Here is a 13287-nt window from a genome sequence, read left to right on the forward strand (position 1 = left end):
TTTTCTTTACTGTGCCCAAGATTTTATTTAATGTAAACTTAATGTTGGGTTTATGAAACATGAACTGAGCAGTCTTGTTCTTCAACTGTGCATGTGTTAGTGAATAATTTCTTTTTATAGGGAAACAGATTTGAGGTGCAGCGGAACAAGTACTGACAACATTGCAAGAGAGAAGCCTCTACTGCTACGAAAACAAGGCAGAGAGAATGATAGTGTTCAAGGAAGAAACCACATAATAAGAAACTGAAAACAGGCGGAGAACAAGGGTCGCCTTATCTCCCAGCCAAAGACGAAAGAATCAGAGCATTTACTAAAAGAAGTCATCTGTCATCCAACATCTTTGGACAAGTGCCACTAAATTAGACTGGATGAACAAATGGTTTTTGTTCATGGCTGTTTATCATCCATGAACAAAGAACAAAAATCCTTAAAAAAAAAAAAACAACACACAAAAAACACAAAACAAAACATTACAAAAAATTGCTTAAGTTACTTTCCCCTAACAGATTTCTGCGTTAAAAACATGCACACACAAGGAGACAAGTCTTAATAACTTGAATTTAACATTCAGATGAAAGGTCATCTCTCTCTGTAATACCAGCTAAAACATATGCATGTTTGTAACACTGACGTCAGGCAACAATAATTTTAATCCAATACTGGCAAGAAAAAGGTTCCTTTAAATGTAGCAGTGACAGGAAGTGCACTGATTTTAGCGTGGCAGGAACCAGTGAGGGTTTAAACTGTCTCTCACAGTCACTGGTCAGGACAGTTTAAAAAAATATATATATTATTATTATTTCAAGTACATATACAAATACGGCAATCAGTGCTGCACAAATTCAAAGGATTACAATGAATTGCCAGAAAGAACAGCGATTACAGTAACAATGTAACCATATAAAACAGAAATAATGAATTTTTACATCGATATAGATGTGTACAAATGACCAAGATGCAAAATTGAGTGAAATGCTGCCTATTAGAGAAAACAAAACAAAACAGACAAACAAAAACAAAGGGGAAGCATATATTCAGTTATTGGATTCAGTGGGAAGATGCTTAAGAATATCATATAGTTTTTGTGGTTTATTTCCTTTAAGTAACTTAAGGATTTTATATATAGTTTCAATTTGTATAAGAAAGTAACAAACCTGGGGATGTTTTGGTAAATCTACATTTGTGTATGAAAAAATTTGCTATACATAAAATAACATTATGACATAGTCCATCCTTCTTATACTGTAGAAAAGGGCCAAAAGATTGGTCAGGACCAGTTGTCACAGTGACAAAACAGAATTGTACCACTCTGCTGCCATCTTCCAGACTCCGCTGTTTTAGAACAGCGCATGCGCTGGCCGTGACGTCTCGTGACGTGACATTTGAAATGAGCCGGGAAAGTAGCAACTGAGGAAGACTACGATGAAGTGAGAGCAGCTAAATGTGTGAGTGAGCTTAATAATACACTGTGTGTACAGGTGTGGGGACGGGATGGCGCTTATGGCAAAGGTTACGCTTCCACCTTCAGTCTGTTCCTACTTGTTACTAACGTCATGGGTTCATAAGATCCCTGTCATACGCTCGTACCTTAAACAGTGTACATGCTGTATATGCTCTCATATAGAAAGACTTGTTTGACAACCCGAGCGTACCGATCGCGCGCACGGTTAGGTTGCTGGCAGTAGAAGCAAACAGGTTTCCGTACATCAGTTAGCTGTAACTGCACTGCTTGTGGCTGGCTTTTATAGCTCTTGACCCTTACATTTCAGTGGTCTTCTTCTTCCCTGTCGTTGCTCTCGCTCTCGTTCACTCAGAGTAATGATGAATTAATAAGTTGTCCTTGTGTAGCGCTTTGTCTTAACACGTAATTTTATGTATGTTCCACAGACTTCCTGTAAATGTTTCAGAATAAGAGCCTGGTTAAGAAATGACTGTGCATTGACACGGTAACCCCCCTTTAATTTGAAACAGCTACCGGAAGTGCCGAGTTTGTATAAACAAACAAGACTGTAATATGGGTTTTGACAGCATATAAGCAGGAGCCAGACCTTTGGTTTTAGCTGTCCTTTCATTGACGCCTATTAAAGTTTATAAGCTGATCTTTTAATAAGTGTCTGACCTGTTTGTTAATCCGTGTGTGGACGTATTCCGGTAACTACGAACAGCACATGGAGTTCATAATTATGAAACCCGTCAAAATATAACGTACGTTAAGAAAACTCTGACCATTTGTGTATTATTCCACTGGTTTACTCTTCAGATCTCTCATAGTGCATTGTCATATTCATGCTACCTTGGTCCATCAAAATTGTCGAAGTGTTTGAATGGAGCCGTGAGGGTCATCAGTGTAAAAGTGATGTGTGTCTGACATAATGCGCTCGCTTTAGGAGATGGCTGGAGCAGCAGTCTCACATGTCCCATGTCTACAACTTAAATGTTTAAGGTTTTAGAGAGGCAATGTTTTTCGATCCAATTTTCATTGTCGTGCCTGTTGCTTTTTCTTCTCCTTAAGCAGTTTGATATCATCAAAGTTCTACTTTAGTTTTGTGCATGACCTTCACCTGCATGCTTGACAGGTTAGAATTTTAAATTCCAATGTTAATGGTTTTAATTTGACCCTGTTTCAGAAAAATGGGCGACCTTGAGGATATCAGCCACCACATTCATGACAGAATAACTTCTATAAAACACATGCTGGATCTGTCAGTTATTGGTATGACATGTCCACTTGTATGAGACTGATGATAGTGTTTGCATCCATGGGAACCACTGCTAAGTTTTGTGACATAAAATGTTCCTCTGCATACAGAATTGCCTCAAAACAAGACGAAGAAACTTGGACAAGAACTGTTTGCCCTGGAGAGACTTCTGGAGGAGTTTGAAAAAGGCGTTGACCAGCAGAAGGAGCACCTGAAGCATCTCAAGGTAAAGTAGAGGCGTTTGTTTATCTGTGGGAACAAACAAGTCTAACATTCACACCAATAAAGAAGAATAAGCTGTGACCGCCATAACTAATTTTAACTACTGCATAAACCAGTTAGTCACTGATACATGCCATCCAGTCAAGCCCCTGAAGTGATATTAATTTTTAGCATGAATGTCTTGCTTTTCCTTTGCTCAGAGTGGACCTTCAGGGGTGACTACATGCACAAAATAGAAATTCATTTTCTCCTGACAGTTTGATCAGCAAAATGGCTTTTTAATGCTTTCTAAATGAAAACCTAGATAAACAACATTTAGTTTCCTTAAAAAGCACCCTTTGAGGATGCCAGAATTTTGTGAATGCAGGAAAAATGGCAGAGATGAAAACAAATAATGAAATCATCCAGAGTAAAACATTAAGTGAGCGGAGGGTTTTAGGGTTTGACAGTCTCTTTTTCTCACTCAGGAACTTGATGAGGTTTTCCAGAAGCATCTACAGGATGTTCAGCACATTAAGAACAACATCCCTCCACACATGCCCCGGAAGAAGGGCCTGCTCAAGTGAGAATACCGGGATTGCTTACTTATGCTTTTTTTTTTAATGGAAAATGGGGGATTTTATTTTGAATAAAGCAGTATTTCTCTAATGATCTATGAATCAAATATATTTGGCAACCCGCTTCAGCATTTTTACCTTTTTTGTTATGTTACCCTTTCAACAGAATGTTGTTTGTGCTCAATTTTTTACTTCTCTTTGTTTGAAAAATTGGCACTAACTATCCAGCCCGGTCCTTCCTGTCGTGGATTTCCATACTGCCTGCTTCTCTGCTCAGACTGCTGTTGTAGCAGTCTTTGATAACACTCAGATGCTGAACCACAACTCCCGGTGTTACCATCCAGCTCATGGGGGGCAGCAAGAAGCAGTTGTTCTTGTTGCTCTCTGGAGATCCATCGTGAGGTGGAGAGTCAGTGAGCAGGTGGAGAGTTCATGTGCTGCTAAGTGGAGCTTACCAGAACTGCAGATGGATTAAGACAGCTGACTTCATTACTCTGCTGTTAATCAAAAAGTGCTTGGTTGTTTTTTTTGTTTTCCCCCCGCTCTTCTCAGCATAAAAACAAACGCATTATGTTTGCTTTCAACTGTTGCTGTACCTTGCTTGTAGAGCCCACCACCTTACAAAATATGCAGTAAATGCTTATGATCTGTTATTTTCCAGAGGAAGCGAACCTGCAATAAATCAGAAAGAAGCTGTAGAGGTTCAGCCAGCAGAAAAAAAGAGCAGCAAGAGTTTTGTCAGAAAGATGGAGTTTGTCACTATGCCAGAGTTTGAGAGCATCCCTCAGTAAGTATAATCAATCACTGTAATTCAAAATGACCTTATGTATGAAACCTTTGTGAAACCCACTTAAACAATCTAGGGAGGCTATCTCATTTTGACCTTGAGCCTTCCAGGCCATTCTTGGCACAGATGTTTCTGTATACAATGCCAGCTACTTGATTATGGGGTACCATGTATGCCTTGCCTGCTAGGATCTGGCAACGTGTGTGTGTGTGTGTGTGTGTGTGTGTGTGTGTGTGTGTGTGTGCGTGTGTGTGCGTGCTAGCTTGTTAATATCATATAATATGCTGGACACCTGTCTGTTCATTATGAGGAGTTTTCATGTCTTCATATCAGTGGCATCCATTTCCTCTTTATTACAGCTGGGTGTCTGATATCTGCTAAAGAATATTTGATGGCTTGGATCTTTTCCTACTGTTCAGCTGGCTTCTCAGCACCTGTTTTACTTTCTGGAAGTATTTGACTATTTTGCTTTCTGTAGCTCCGCCCCTTTGCTTTGGATCACCTTCCGTTTCGTTGCAGTCATTCAGGTATACTTATCCAGTCCAAAGGACATCCCGATATCCTTGCTTTAGATCTTCGTGTGGTGGAGCAGTGAGTCGATATCTCGCTTATTCCTGGCCTGCAGGACTAAGCGTCTAAGCTCTGGCTGGATCTGCTCTTGTGCTTTTGTGCTTGTGCTACCCGCCAGAGCTCATTTAGAGACTTCTTGTACCTCTTATTCATGCAGGACCTGTGTGTCATGACACCCTTCTGCATTTCTGTTAGTGACTGACATCCTTCCTGAGTTCTCTGATTTTATGACTTCCAGCCGTCATCATAGGGCAGTCTGGCTACAGTCAGCTCAGCAGATGTCATTGGTGGCTGGGCCTCATCTAGTTCAGTTACACTGCTCTATTCTACCATGGTTGGCTCATTATGCCCATACCGCTCACTATTGCTCCCATAATAGCTGAAGACATAACATGAAACGGTGTTTTTCTGATGTGTGTTCATACAGGTACATGAAAGGACGTGTGACATATGAGCAGCTCAATGCAGCAGTGGAGAGCATCAATACTGCTGTAGCAGCCAAGTACAAGATTGTCCATCAGTCCTTGAAAACACTCAACAATCACTCACGAAAGCTGCACCAGCGCTTTAAGGACCAAGAGACCAAAGATACAAAAGGTATCCTGCAAGCCAAAATTGTGTGCTACTTGTGTACGTCTCAGGAAGACAGAATGGGCGTGTAGGTTTTCAGTCATAGAGGTCATGTTAGTCCAAAGAGCTTTCTTTCTTACCAAGCTCCTTAGTTTGCAACAGAAGTCTTTCTTGCTTTAAGATCACATTTTAGAATCATTGTGAAGGTTTTTCTGATCACTTTGAAAGCATCTCTGGGTTTTTCCCCTCGAGACAGTGAAAATGTTAGACTTCAATATTTGATATGTTGTCTTTTTAGTGTTTTCAGCTAAGCATAGGCTTTTAATGATCCACAGACCTTTCTTCTGCCATTTATTTTATTTGTTTGTTTGTTTTTAAGTATTCATGAGTCATATAAAGCGATATAAAAATCATTTTGGACTAAACAGAGCAAACAAAACTGTCCTGAAAATTAAAAAACGAAGGATACCGGTGTTATACTTGCTTGTTTTTCTTTTGCTTTCAGCTTTGTGGGCGAATCATTAAATGCAAACCCACATCTCAGATATTTGAGATCACTTTTTTCAACTGGCTCTTTATAAGTACATTATCACATCCATATTGGTCAGTTTCTGAGAAAGGATTGTTTGTAAAACACAAAGTTTCACAGTTGTGCTTAAATGTTTTGCAGGTCAGTATTTTGTGGTGGAGGATGACATTCGTGAATTTACCCAGATGAAGGTGGACAAACGCTTTCAGGGGATTCTGAACATGCTGCGACACTGCCAGCGCCTGCGGGAGCTCCGAGGGGGAGGGCTCACCCGCTACATGCTGCTATGAAAAAGACTCTTTCAGTTAGTTTTTCCTTTTCTCTAGTACACTGCCATATTTGTAAATGGCTTACATAGGTAAATGTCATTTGTTGTGATAGGTAGACATACCAAACATTTAACACGCTTCTGGTATATATATATGTTTGCGTACTTAAACTTCTATATGTATGTTGTATTGTCATATAGTGTAATAATAGATACTAGTAATAATAAATGGCACATTTTCTCTTCTGTATCATTATGTTGTAATAATGTAATAATATCTTTACATGTCTGAAAGCTTGGTTATGATTAAATTGCTTTTTGTGGTTTTTTTGAGACTTCATTCAGAGATTTATAGCCCTTTTACACTAGCACCTCTGCTCAGCTCCGTTTCAGTCGTTTTCTATTACAATTAAGTACAACCTATTGTGCGTGAGGTCATTACAGCAACATTCCTGAAACTCCTGCAATATCATTTGTAAGCAACACAAACATCACAAGAATGGAAGATGTTGTAGCAATAGTCGCTCTCAAGACGCTATCAGAGCCAAAGACCACAAACCTGCCACAAGGTTAGACAAAGGGTAATACTGTCTGCTCTGGGACTACCCCAGGGTTACCTGGTAGTGGTTTATGAAATAAAAATTCTGTTCCACACTGAAAACTTTATATTCCAGAGGCCGCTGGATTAAAATGGAGGCTCTCTTTGTTGGTGCCATGGTGAATCCTGGTATCAGAGCTCCAATGGTCATTCATTATCTTACTTTAATGCGTGACTGGTAGAATAACTCGCATGCTTAACTCTGGAAGAACACACTCCGGGTTGATTAAAGTAAAGGTGATCAATCTCTTGATACTCAGAACAGAAGTTATGGTCAGGCTCAGTTTGTGCAACAGCTTCTCAGGCATTCACGTCATCAATGGGACGCTAACACACAGGCTGAAAGTAATAAGTAATTTTATATATGTATATGACTCAATGCCCCACACATGAATCCTGGAATACCTAGAACTATACAAGATCAGCAGGATGCTGAGAGCCTTCATCAGGAACTCAATGGGGATGTGGCAAACAACACTAGAGGCCAATTTCAAGCCTGTAGCACAAGTCACTATCGAGTGTGGGGTCTACAAAGGAGATGCGCTGTCCCCACTGCTTTTCTGCATAAGCCTGAACCCCCCTCAGTCCAATCCACACCACGAGGATCTACAGGAACGACATCTGAATGTCATTCGGACTGGAGAAGTGTAGTTGGACAGTAACAAAGAGAGGGAAGGTAGTCAGAACTGAGGGGATTGTAATACCGGACAGCTGCAAGTACCTGGAAATCCTAGGCAAATGGGAACCTTAAAGAGGCCGCTAGAAAAGCTGCAAATAGCTGCAGAGAGTGAGGCAAGTGCTGTGGAATCAGCTGAATGGGAAAAACAAGATCAGGGCTATCAACACCTACGCCCTGCCCGTGATCAGGTGCCCTGCCTGGATAATAAGCTGGCCAAAGGAGAAGACAGAAGCCACTGACATCAAGACGAGGAAGCTCATCACCATGCATGAAGGATTTCACCCCAAGTTCAGCATCCTGAGACTGTATGCTAAGCGGAAGGAAGGGGGCCTGGGACTGGTGAGTCCAGGATGAGGCAATGAACATCCACAAATACATCAGGAAAATGGCCACAACTGACTGTGTGCTTAGTGAATACCACAGGTGGTAGAACCCCGAGAAAGAAGAGGAGCAAGAGGGGGAGCCATCATAGAAGGACAGGCCCCTGCACAGTATGTACAAACGCAAGATACAGTACAAGATCCATAGAGGGTGGGTTCTACCACACCAGACAATACCCCAGGTGCAGGCTGTGCAAAGCTGGCCTTGAGATAATCCACACAAAACAGCAGGGTACAAGATACTAGCAGGCAGGTCATACATGGAATGCCGTAACCAAGTGGCCGGCATAGTGTACAGAAACATTTGTGTGAGTATGGCCTGGAAGTCCCGGCCATAGTCAATGTTTTTTTGTTTTTTTGGGTTTTTTTGCCTGTCCCGTTTGGCTTTTTTGCCATCAGAATGATTGTCTAAAGGCAAAGAAAGATGCCCAACGGATTTACTTTACCAAATGGACCATCCCAGCCTTGCCGTAATGGTCTATTTGATTCACCTTTGCTTTTATTGTTTATTTTATTTTATTTTCACTTGCTACACACGGGACAGACTTGACTGGGGAAAAGAAAGGGGAGAAAGAAAGAGGGAAAGAATAACAGCGGAAAAGAGGGATGGGGATAAAGGGCAAAAAACAAAAACCAACAAAATAAGCAGACAAAAAATACATATATCAATCACCTGAATCACCTGTTGAGAGAGAAAAAAGAGAAAACAAGCAGAAGAAAAAGAGAGCAGTATAATAAACAACATCACGATGATCTATGGGAATATAACAGTAAATACTAAATATTAAACATTATTGAGCAGCACGTAAGATCGACAGCGCACAGTGTGCTTTGAGGTAGGAGCCAAAAAGGATGTAGTTTGTGTGTGTGAGCACTCGTGTGTACACCTGTGAGCGTGAGCGCGCTTGTATTTAAAAGGTTCCTTCATGTAATGATCTGCTAGAGGGTGTGGGGGGGCCACAGCCCCGTCCTCCAGGGCATGAAGCAGGTATGGAGGAGATCAAGGCTCCAGACATCCAGAGGCCCTCAGAACACAAGAGACCAAGGAAGACCAACAGAGGGGCAGCCGCGCCACTGTCCCAGAAAGAGCTGACGGCCATAGAGCAAATAATATCACATTGACGGCCATAGTCAATGCGATATTATTTGCTCTGCTGCTTATTTTCCATCCTTAAGTACAGCGTGTGTTGTGTGTGTGTTCACGTTACTGTGCTGGGTAAAGGCACACTGTGCGGTCAGTGTGCTCTGGTGTACTCTTGTTCGTGTACCACGAGGGGTCAGTCTGAGGAGCTCATCGCCACAAGTCCCTGCATGTGTGCCCCTGTGGGCAGTCTGCTTGTTCTCAGTGTACAAGCCCACTGAACTGAGCTGGAACAACTTGTCACAGCTCATTGCTGATCCACGAATCTGCTCAGGGTCCCGGAGTACAGCAGGAAGAGGCTCCCCTTCAAAGTAAAGCAGTTCCGTGCGTCACAGCGCTGTTTGTCTCCGCGGTGATTTCACTCGAAGCTGAAGTTCAGGAAAACGCTACAGCACAGACTCCGTCCTCATGGACCTGGAAACCGCTCAGCACAGTGAGCCGTGTCTGCCTCTGTGAGGGAGCAACAGGCTGATTTCTGCCTCAAACCACCGCAGTGAGGTAAGCAGAGCCGCACAGCCGAGCAGCTGTCCGCAAACAAAGCGCTTGTCCTGGTGTGTGTGTGTGTGTGTGTGTGTGTGTGTGTGTGCCCGCTGTTTGGTTCTCCGTCAGCCTTCAGTTCAGCTTTCAGCTTCTCCAAAACTGGAGAAGCTGAAAGCAAATATCATAAAGCGTCTTAGTAAGGTATGAAAAAGCCCTCTGAAAATACAGAATACTTACTATAAAAACACAAATAATACGACAAAGTAAAACAGTACGGTAGAGCTCAGTAAACCCATTAGAGAATAATTAGGAAAATGTAAAAGGCTTAAAAATAAGGTGCAGTAAAAATATATGAGGAGTGAGGAGGGAACAGGAGTCTGCTGGGCAGATGTCACACGGGGTATGAAAGAGTTCATGCAGGTTTTGAAGAGCTGATTACTGACACACACAGCTATGCTCTGGGTGTATGAGGCCTGATGGGAGGGAGCTTTGCAATCTGGCCATTCTCTTTCCAGCTGTTAGCTTTTCTCTCTCAGTACAGTTGAGCTGCTTGCTCAGCACAGGCATGCTTCCATTCATGCCAGCCTTTCCTGCTCCAACCCCGGAGGTTGAAAGATCATCACCACCATCGCTCATACTCACTTTATTAAGCAGTTGTTCCTGCACTGCAGACAGTGCATTTCTGTGTATTCATTTGGCAGAAAATTAAAAAAAATTTAATTACCACTTCTAACAGTGGTAGAAAACACCCTCTTCCTTTGAGGACTAACCCGAGAAGCATGCTGATGTACTGAAGGTGGGGCACTGCGTCAGTGCTCCAGGTAGAGGGTCGCCACAGCGCATCATCTGCCTGCATCTCACCCTGCTCCATGTAACATCCTCCATTTGTTAGCGCAACCTCTGCAAGTTCTCCTTCACTGCATCCATCAATCCACTCTGAGCTCTTGCTCGTTTCCTCCTGCCTGGCAGCTCTAGATTGAGCATCCTTTGTTCAAACCAGCTCAGCGTCGCTTTTCTTGTTGCAGTGTGTCTCTCACAAATCATGACACTCATTACCACTCACTCCACCCTGCCTTGACTCTCTTCTTCACCTCTCTTGTACACTTTGCTTTAGAAGGTGGATCTCAATGATTGTAGGGTCTGTCTTACAATATAAAGCATACCTCCACCTCTCCGGGCTCTCCTCCACCTGCTCTCTGTTCTCACTACAAATAGCTATGTCGTCTGCAAACATCACAGATCCACAGAGCCTCCTGCGTGAGCTCGTCTGTCACCTTATGTGTCACTTCTGACTTCTGAGATGACCAAAAGTTTACAAAGTGAATTTAATATGTTATTTGTTTGGACCCAAAATGTGTGATTGAGCCTGTGATTTCATTAGAGAGCTGCTTTCACATAGAGTTGTGTAGGCTCAAAAGTCATGCTTTAGTTACAGGTTGTTCCCTGCTGACCAGCTTTAAGGCACTTTCATGTTGGCTTCACTTCTCAGATCAAGAAGCTGTCCATCTTTTATACTGTTTGAGCTTGTGTTTATGTAATTCACATTCGGCTCACGCTGCCTTTTGACTTTTCCTTCAACTCATCACCTTTTCCATCAAGACAAATTAAACATGATTAGGAAAAGGCAGATGAGGGAATCTGTTGATGAGCCAATAAGGGTTAAGAGGTTTACCACAGAAGAAGAACCAAGCAGTGACATCTCCTGTTGGACATTCTCTGTTCTTGCTTTAGAGCCTAACGGAGGGACCGTATTGATCATGGTCTTAGCTGCTCTTCCACACACAGTTAGTGAGCAGCTGGATCGTCTGTCTGTTTCAGATCAAGTGTGGAAACCGGGGAATCTGCAAAATGAGCAGGCCTCCTTACAGGCTCTTTAAAAGGCAGAAGCACACACTGTTGCGTTTCTCCGGTCTGTCTGTGGCTCTGTCACACAGCAGTCAGCCGTGCTATGTGGGGTTAACCAGTGCTGCATGCTTTACTGTTGAGTCATGCTCTCTCACTCTGCTAGCATGTCTTCTGAACGCTGTGTTTGTTGTTCTGAGTCGTACTTGTTCTGGGTGTTGTGATGCACAGCAGTGCAGTGTGTGCTTTCTTAAATAAATGATTGTGTGAGACATAATGCAGATGAACGCTGCTTGCTTTACTTTCTCGTTAGTGTGACCTTGAAGCTGACAGGAACTAGAGAACAGAGTACAGACTAATGTTCCAGCTGCAGTCCAAGACAGTGGAGTTTGAGTCCATCCAACCACAGGAGGACAGACCATGCGGAGAGGCAGCTAGGTGATACTGAGGTCAGCCGGTAAGAAAACATGAGATGGAAACAGCTGACTCCCTGATATGTTGGCTGTTCTTCATTTCTAACTTTTTATCTTGTTTCTCTCGGGCTCCTTAGCTGGTTAGCAGCAGCTAAAATTTCTTAAAAGCCAAGTTGATGGCCAGTGACGGTGTTCTCTCAGATGGATTAAAAAGTAGAAATTAAAATGCTTGTATGAGATGTCAGAAGGTGCCGGCGTACATGACTGTGTGCAGACAGTCCACACAGGCCCAGCTGTTACTGCAGTCTAACACAGCGTCGCCCATTGCTGTGCTTTTCTGATCCCACTGACTGATTCAGTTTGTTTCCAAAGAGAGTGTAACCCAGGTTTCATTTCTCTGTACACAGTCTACAGATGCCCCCTGAATGCAGCACAGGCTGGTGGTGACAGAAAACAAGTTCAGGATTGGGAATGAATTCGTGCCAGTGACCACAGGAAATGCACAGACACAAAAGTTATTAAAATGCTGTGACGTCACAGCGAGCAGACAGTTTCCTCTCAGGCGTCTTTAAAGTGAACTCGACACTGTCGGAGCACGGCTGATGTTTTTTCAGGAGGTCCTGCGTAGCGCTTGTATGTTGTGCTGTGACTGCAGCAGTAATAGAGACAAACAGTCTGAAAAGAAGCTCCCTCACTCTACATCGTAACTGTTCCCATAGCGAAGCAGGACAGACAGAGGTTGGTGCTTTGAGCTGTAGGCACATACACGAACAGCTCTCATTAAAATCCTCTTTTTGGCTTTTTTGTCTCATGCTTCATTTTGCTGAAAAAGGCAAAGGTATCAGAAGCGTCTGCTCTGTGGTCTTATCAGAGTGCCGATGTCACTGAAAGCACGCTCTCCTGCCCGCCATGTCACCATACTAGTGCTGTTCACAACACTGCCAAAGCAACACTACCAAAGCTAACAAAGTTTCAGGAGAAAAGTCGGTCCATGTGCAGCCTTGTTGTTTCAGTGATGATTCTGCGGGCTGATCTGTGCTCCTAATGAAGCCACTGTGTCACCCCTGTGGAATTTGGCACATGTATAAATATCTTTGCAACAGTAATTGCCTGCAAGTGACAGCAGCCAGAGCTCAGCTGTGTGATTGCATCTGAGGTCAGGATAGTTTGACTTGAATTGCCCAGACACGTATACTTGCCAGTTTGTGCTAACATGAAAATAAAAAGTGAAGCAGAGACGTAATGGATGGTGTGTAAGCCTTCACAAAATCCAAACCCATGACTTATAAAGATTCATAACAACTGTACAAGGATGATTTTTTAAATCACTTGTATTTTCACATATTGTGAGATTTGCATAAACCTCAGCGTGTAAAGTTTGAGCTGTGAACATCTTACTGCTGCCATTCTTCCCCAGCAGCAAGAGCGCCTCCCAGAAGTCCACTTCCACAAAAGTAGGTCACAATAGTCCCAGAGATGCACCCAGCAGTCACTTTGTTAGTCACTGCCAGTTACCGCAAACACTCGAGCACAGTCCTCTGTCAGTGATCAG

General features: G+C 42.8%; 2 protein-coding genes across 9 annotated transcripts in view; both read left to right on the forward strand.

The window, feature by feature from the left end:
* The first annotated feature begins 1315 nt into the window (after nucleotides 1–1315).
* ska1 (spindle and kinetochore associated complex subunit 1) lies at nucleotides 1316–6792 on the forward strand. Of its 3 annotated transcripts, none has more exons than XM_026177021.1 (7): nucleotides 1316–1445; nucleotides 2628–2713; nucleotides 2810–2925; nucleotides 3389–3483; nucleotides 4140–4265; nucleotides 5263–5432; nucleotides 6076–6790. In XM_026177021.1, the coding sequence occupies exons 2-7, from the start codon at nucleotides 2632–2634 to the stop codon at nucleotides 6222–6224; spliced, it is 738 nt and encodes a 245-aa protein (XP_026032806.1). In that variant the 5' UTR covers nucleotides 1316–1445; nucleotides 2628–2631; the 3' UTR covers nucleotides 6225–6790. The 3 variants fall into 3 exon arrangements, with proteins under 3 accessions (XP_026032806.1, XP_026032808.1, XP_026032807.1); XM_026177023.1 differs by lacking the exon at nucleotides 1316–1445 and adding an exon at nucleotides 1466–1509 and having other exon boundaries at nucleotides 6076–6792; XM_026177022.1 differs by lacking the exon at nucleotides 1316–1445 and adding an exon at nucleotides 1998–2205 and having other exon boundaries at nucleotides 6076–6792.
* Nucleotides 6793–9101: 2309 nt separating this feature from the next.
* The window catches only part of LOC113026245 (A-kinase anchor protein 13-like), a 62064-nt gene continuing 57878 nt past the window's right edge, over nucleotides 9102–13287 (forward strand). For 4 of the 6 annotated variants that reach the window (XM_026174784.1, XM_026174783.1, XM_026174789.1 and 1 more), the window contains exon 1: nucleotides 9103–9498. The gene's annotated coding sequence lies outside the window, so the exon portion shown is untranslated. Of the gene's footprint in view, nucleotides 9499–11363; nucleotides 11780–13287 lie in introns of those variants that run through there. The other 2 variants (XM_026174788.1, XM_026174785.1) reach the window with 2 other exon arrangements.

Source organism: Astatotilapia calliptera, chromosome 7 (genome assembly GCF_900246225.1).
Source record: "Astatotilapia calliptera chromosome 7, fAstCal1.2, whole genome shotgun sequence".
In the NCBI taxonomy this organism is placed as follows: domain Eukaryota; kingdom Metazoa; phylum Chordata; class Actinopteri; order Cichliformes; family Cichlidae; genus Astatotilapia; species Astatotilapia calliptera.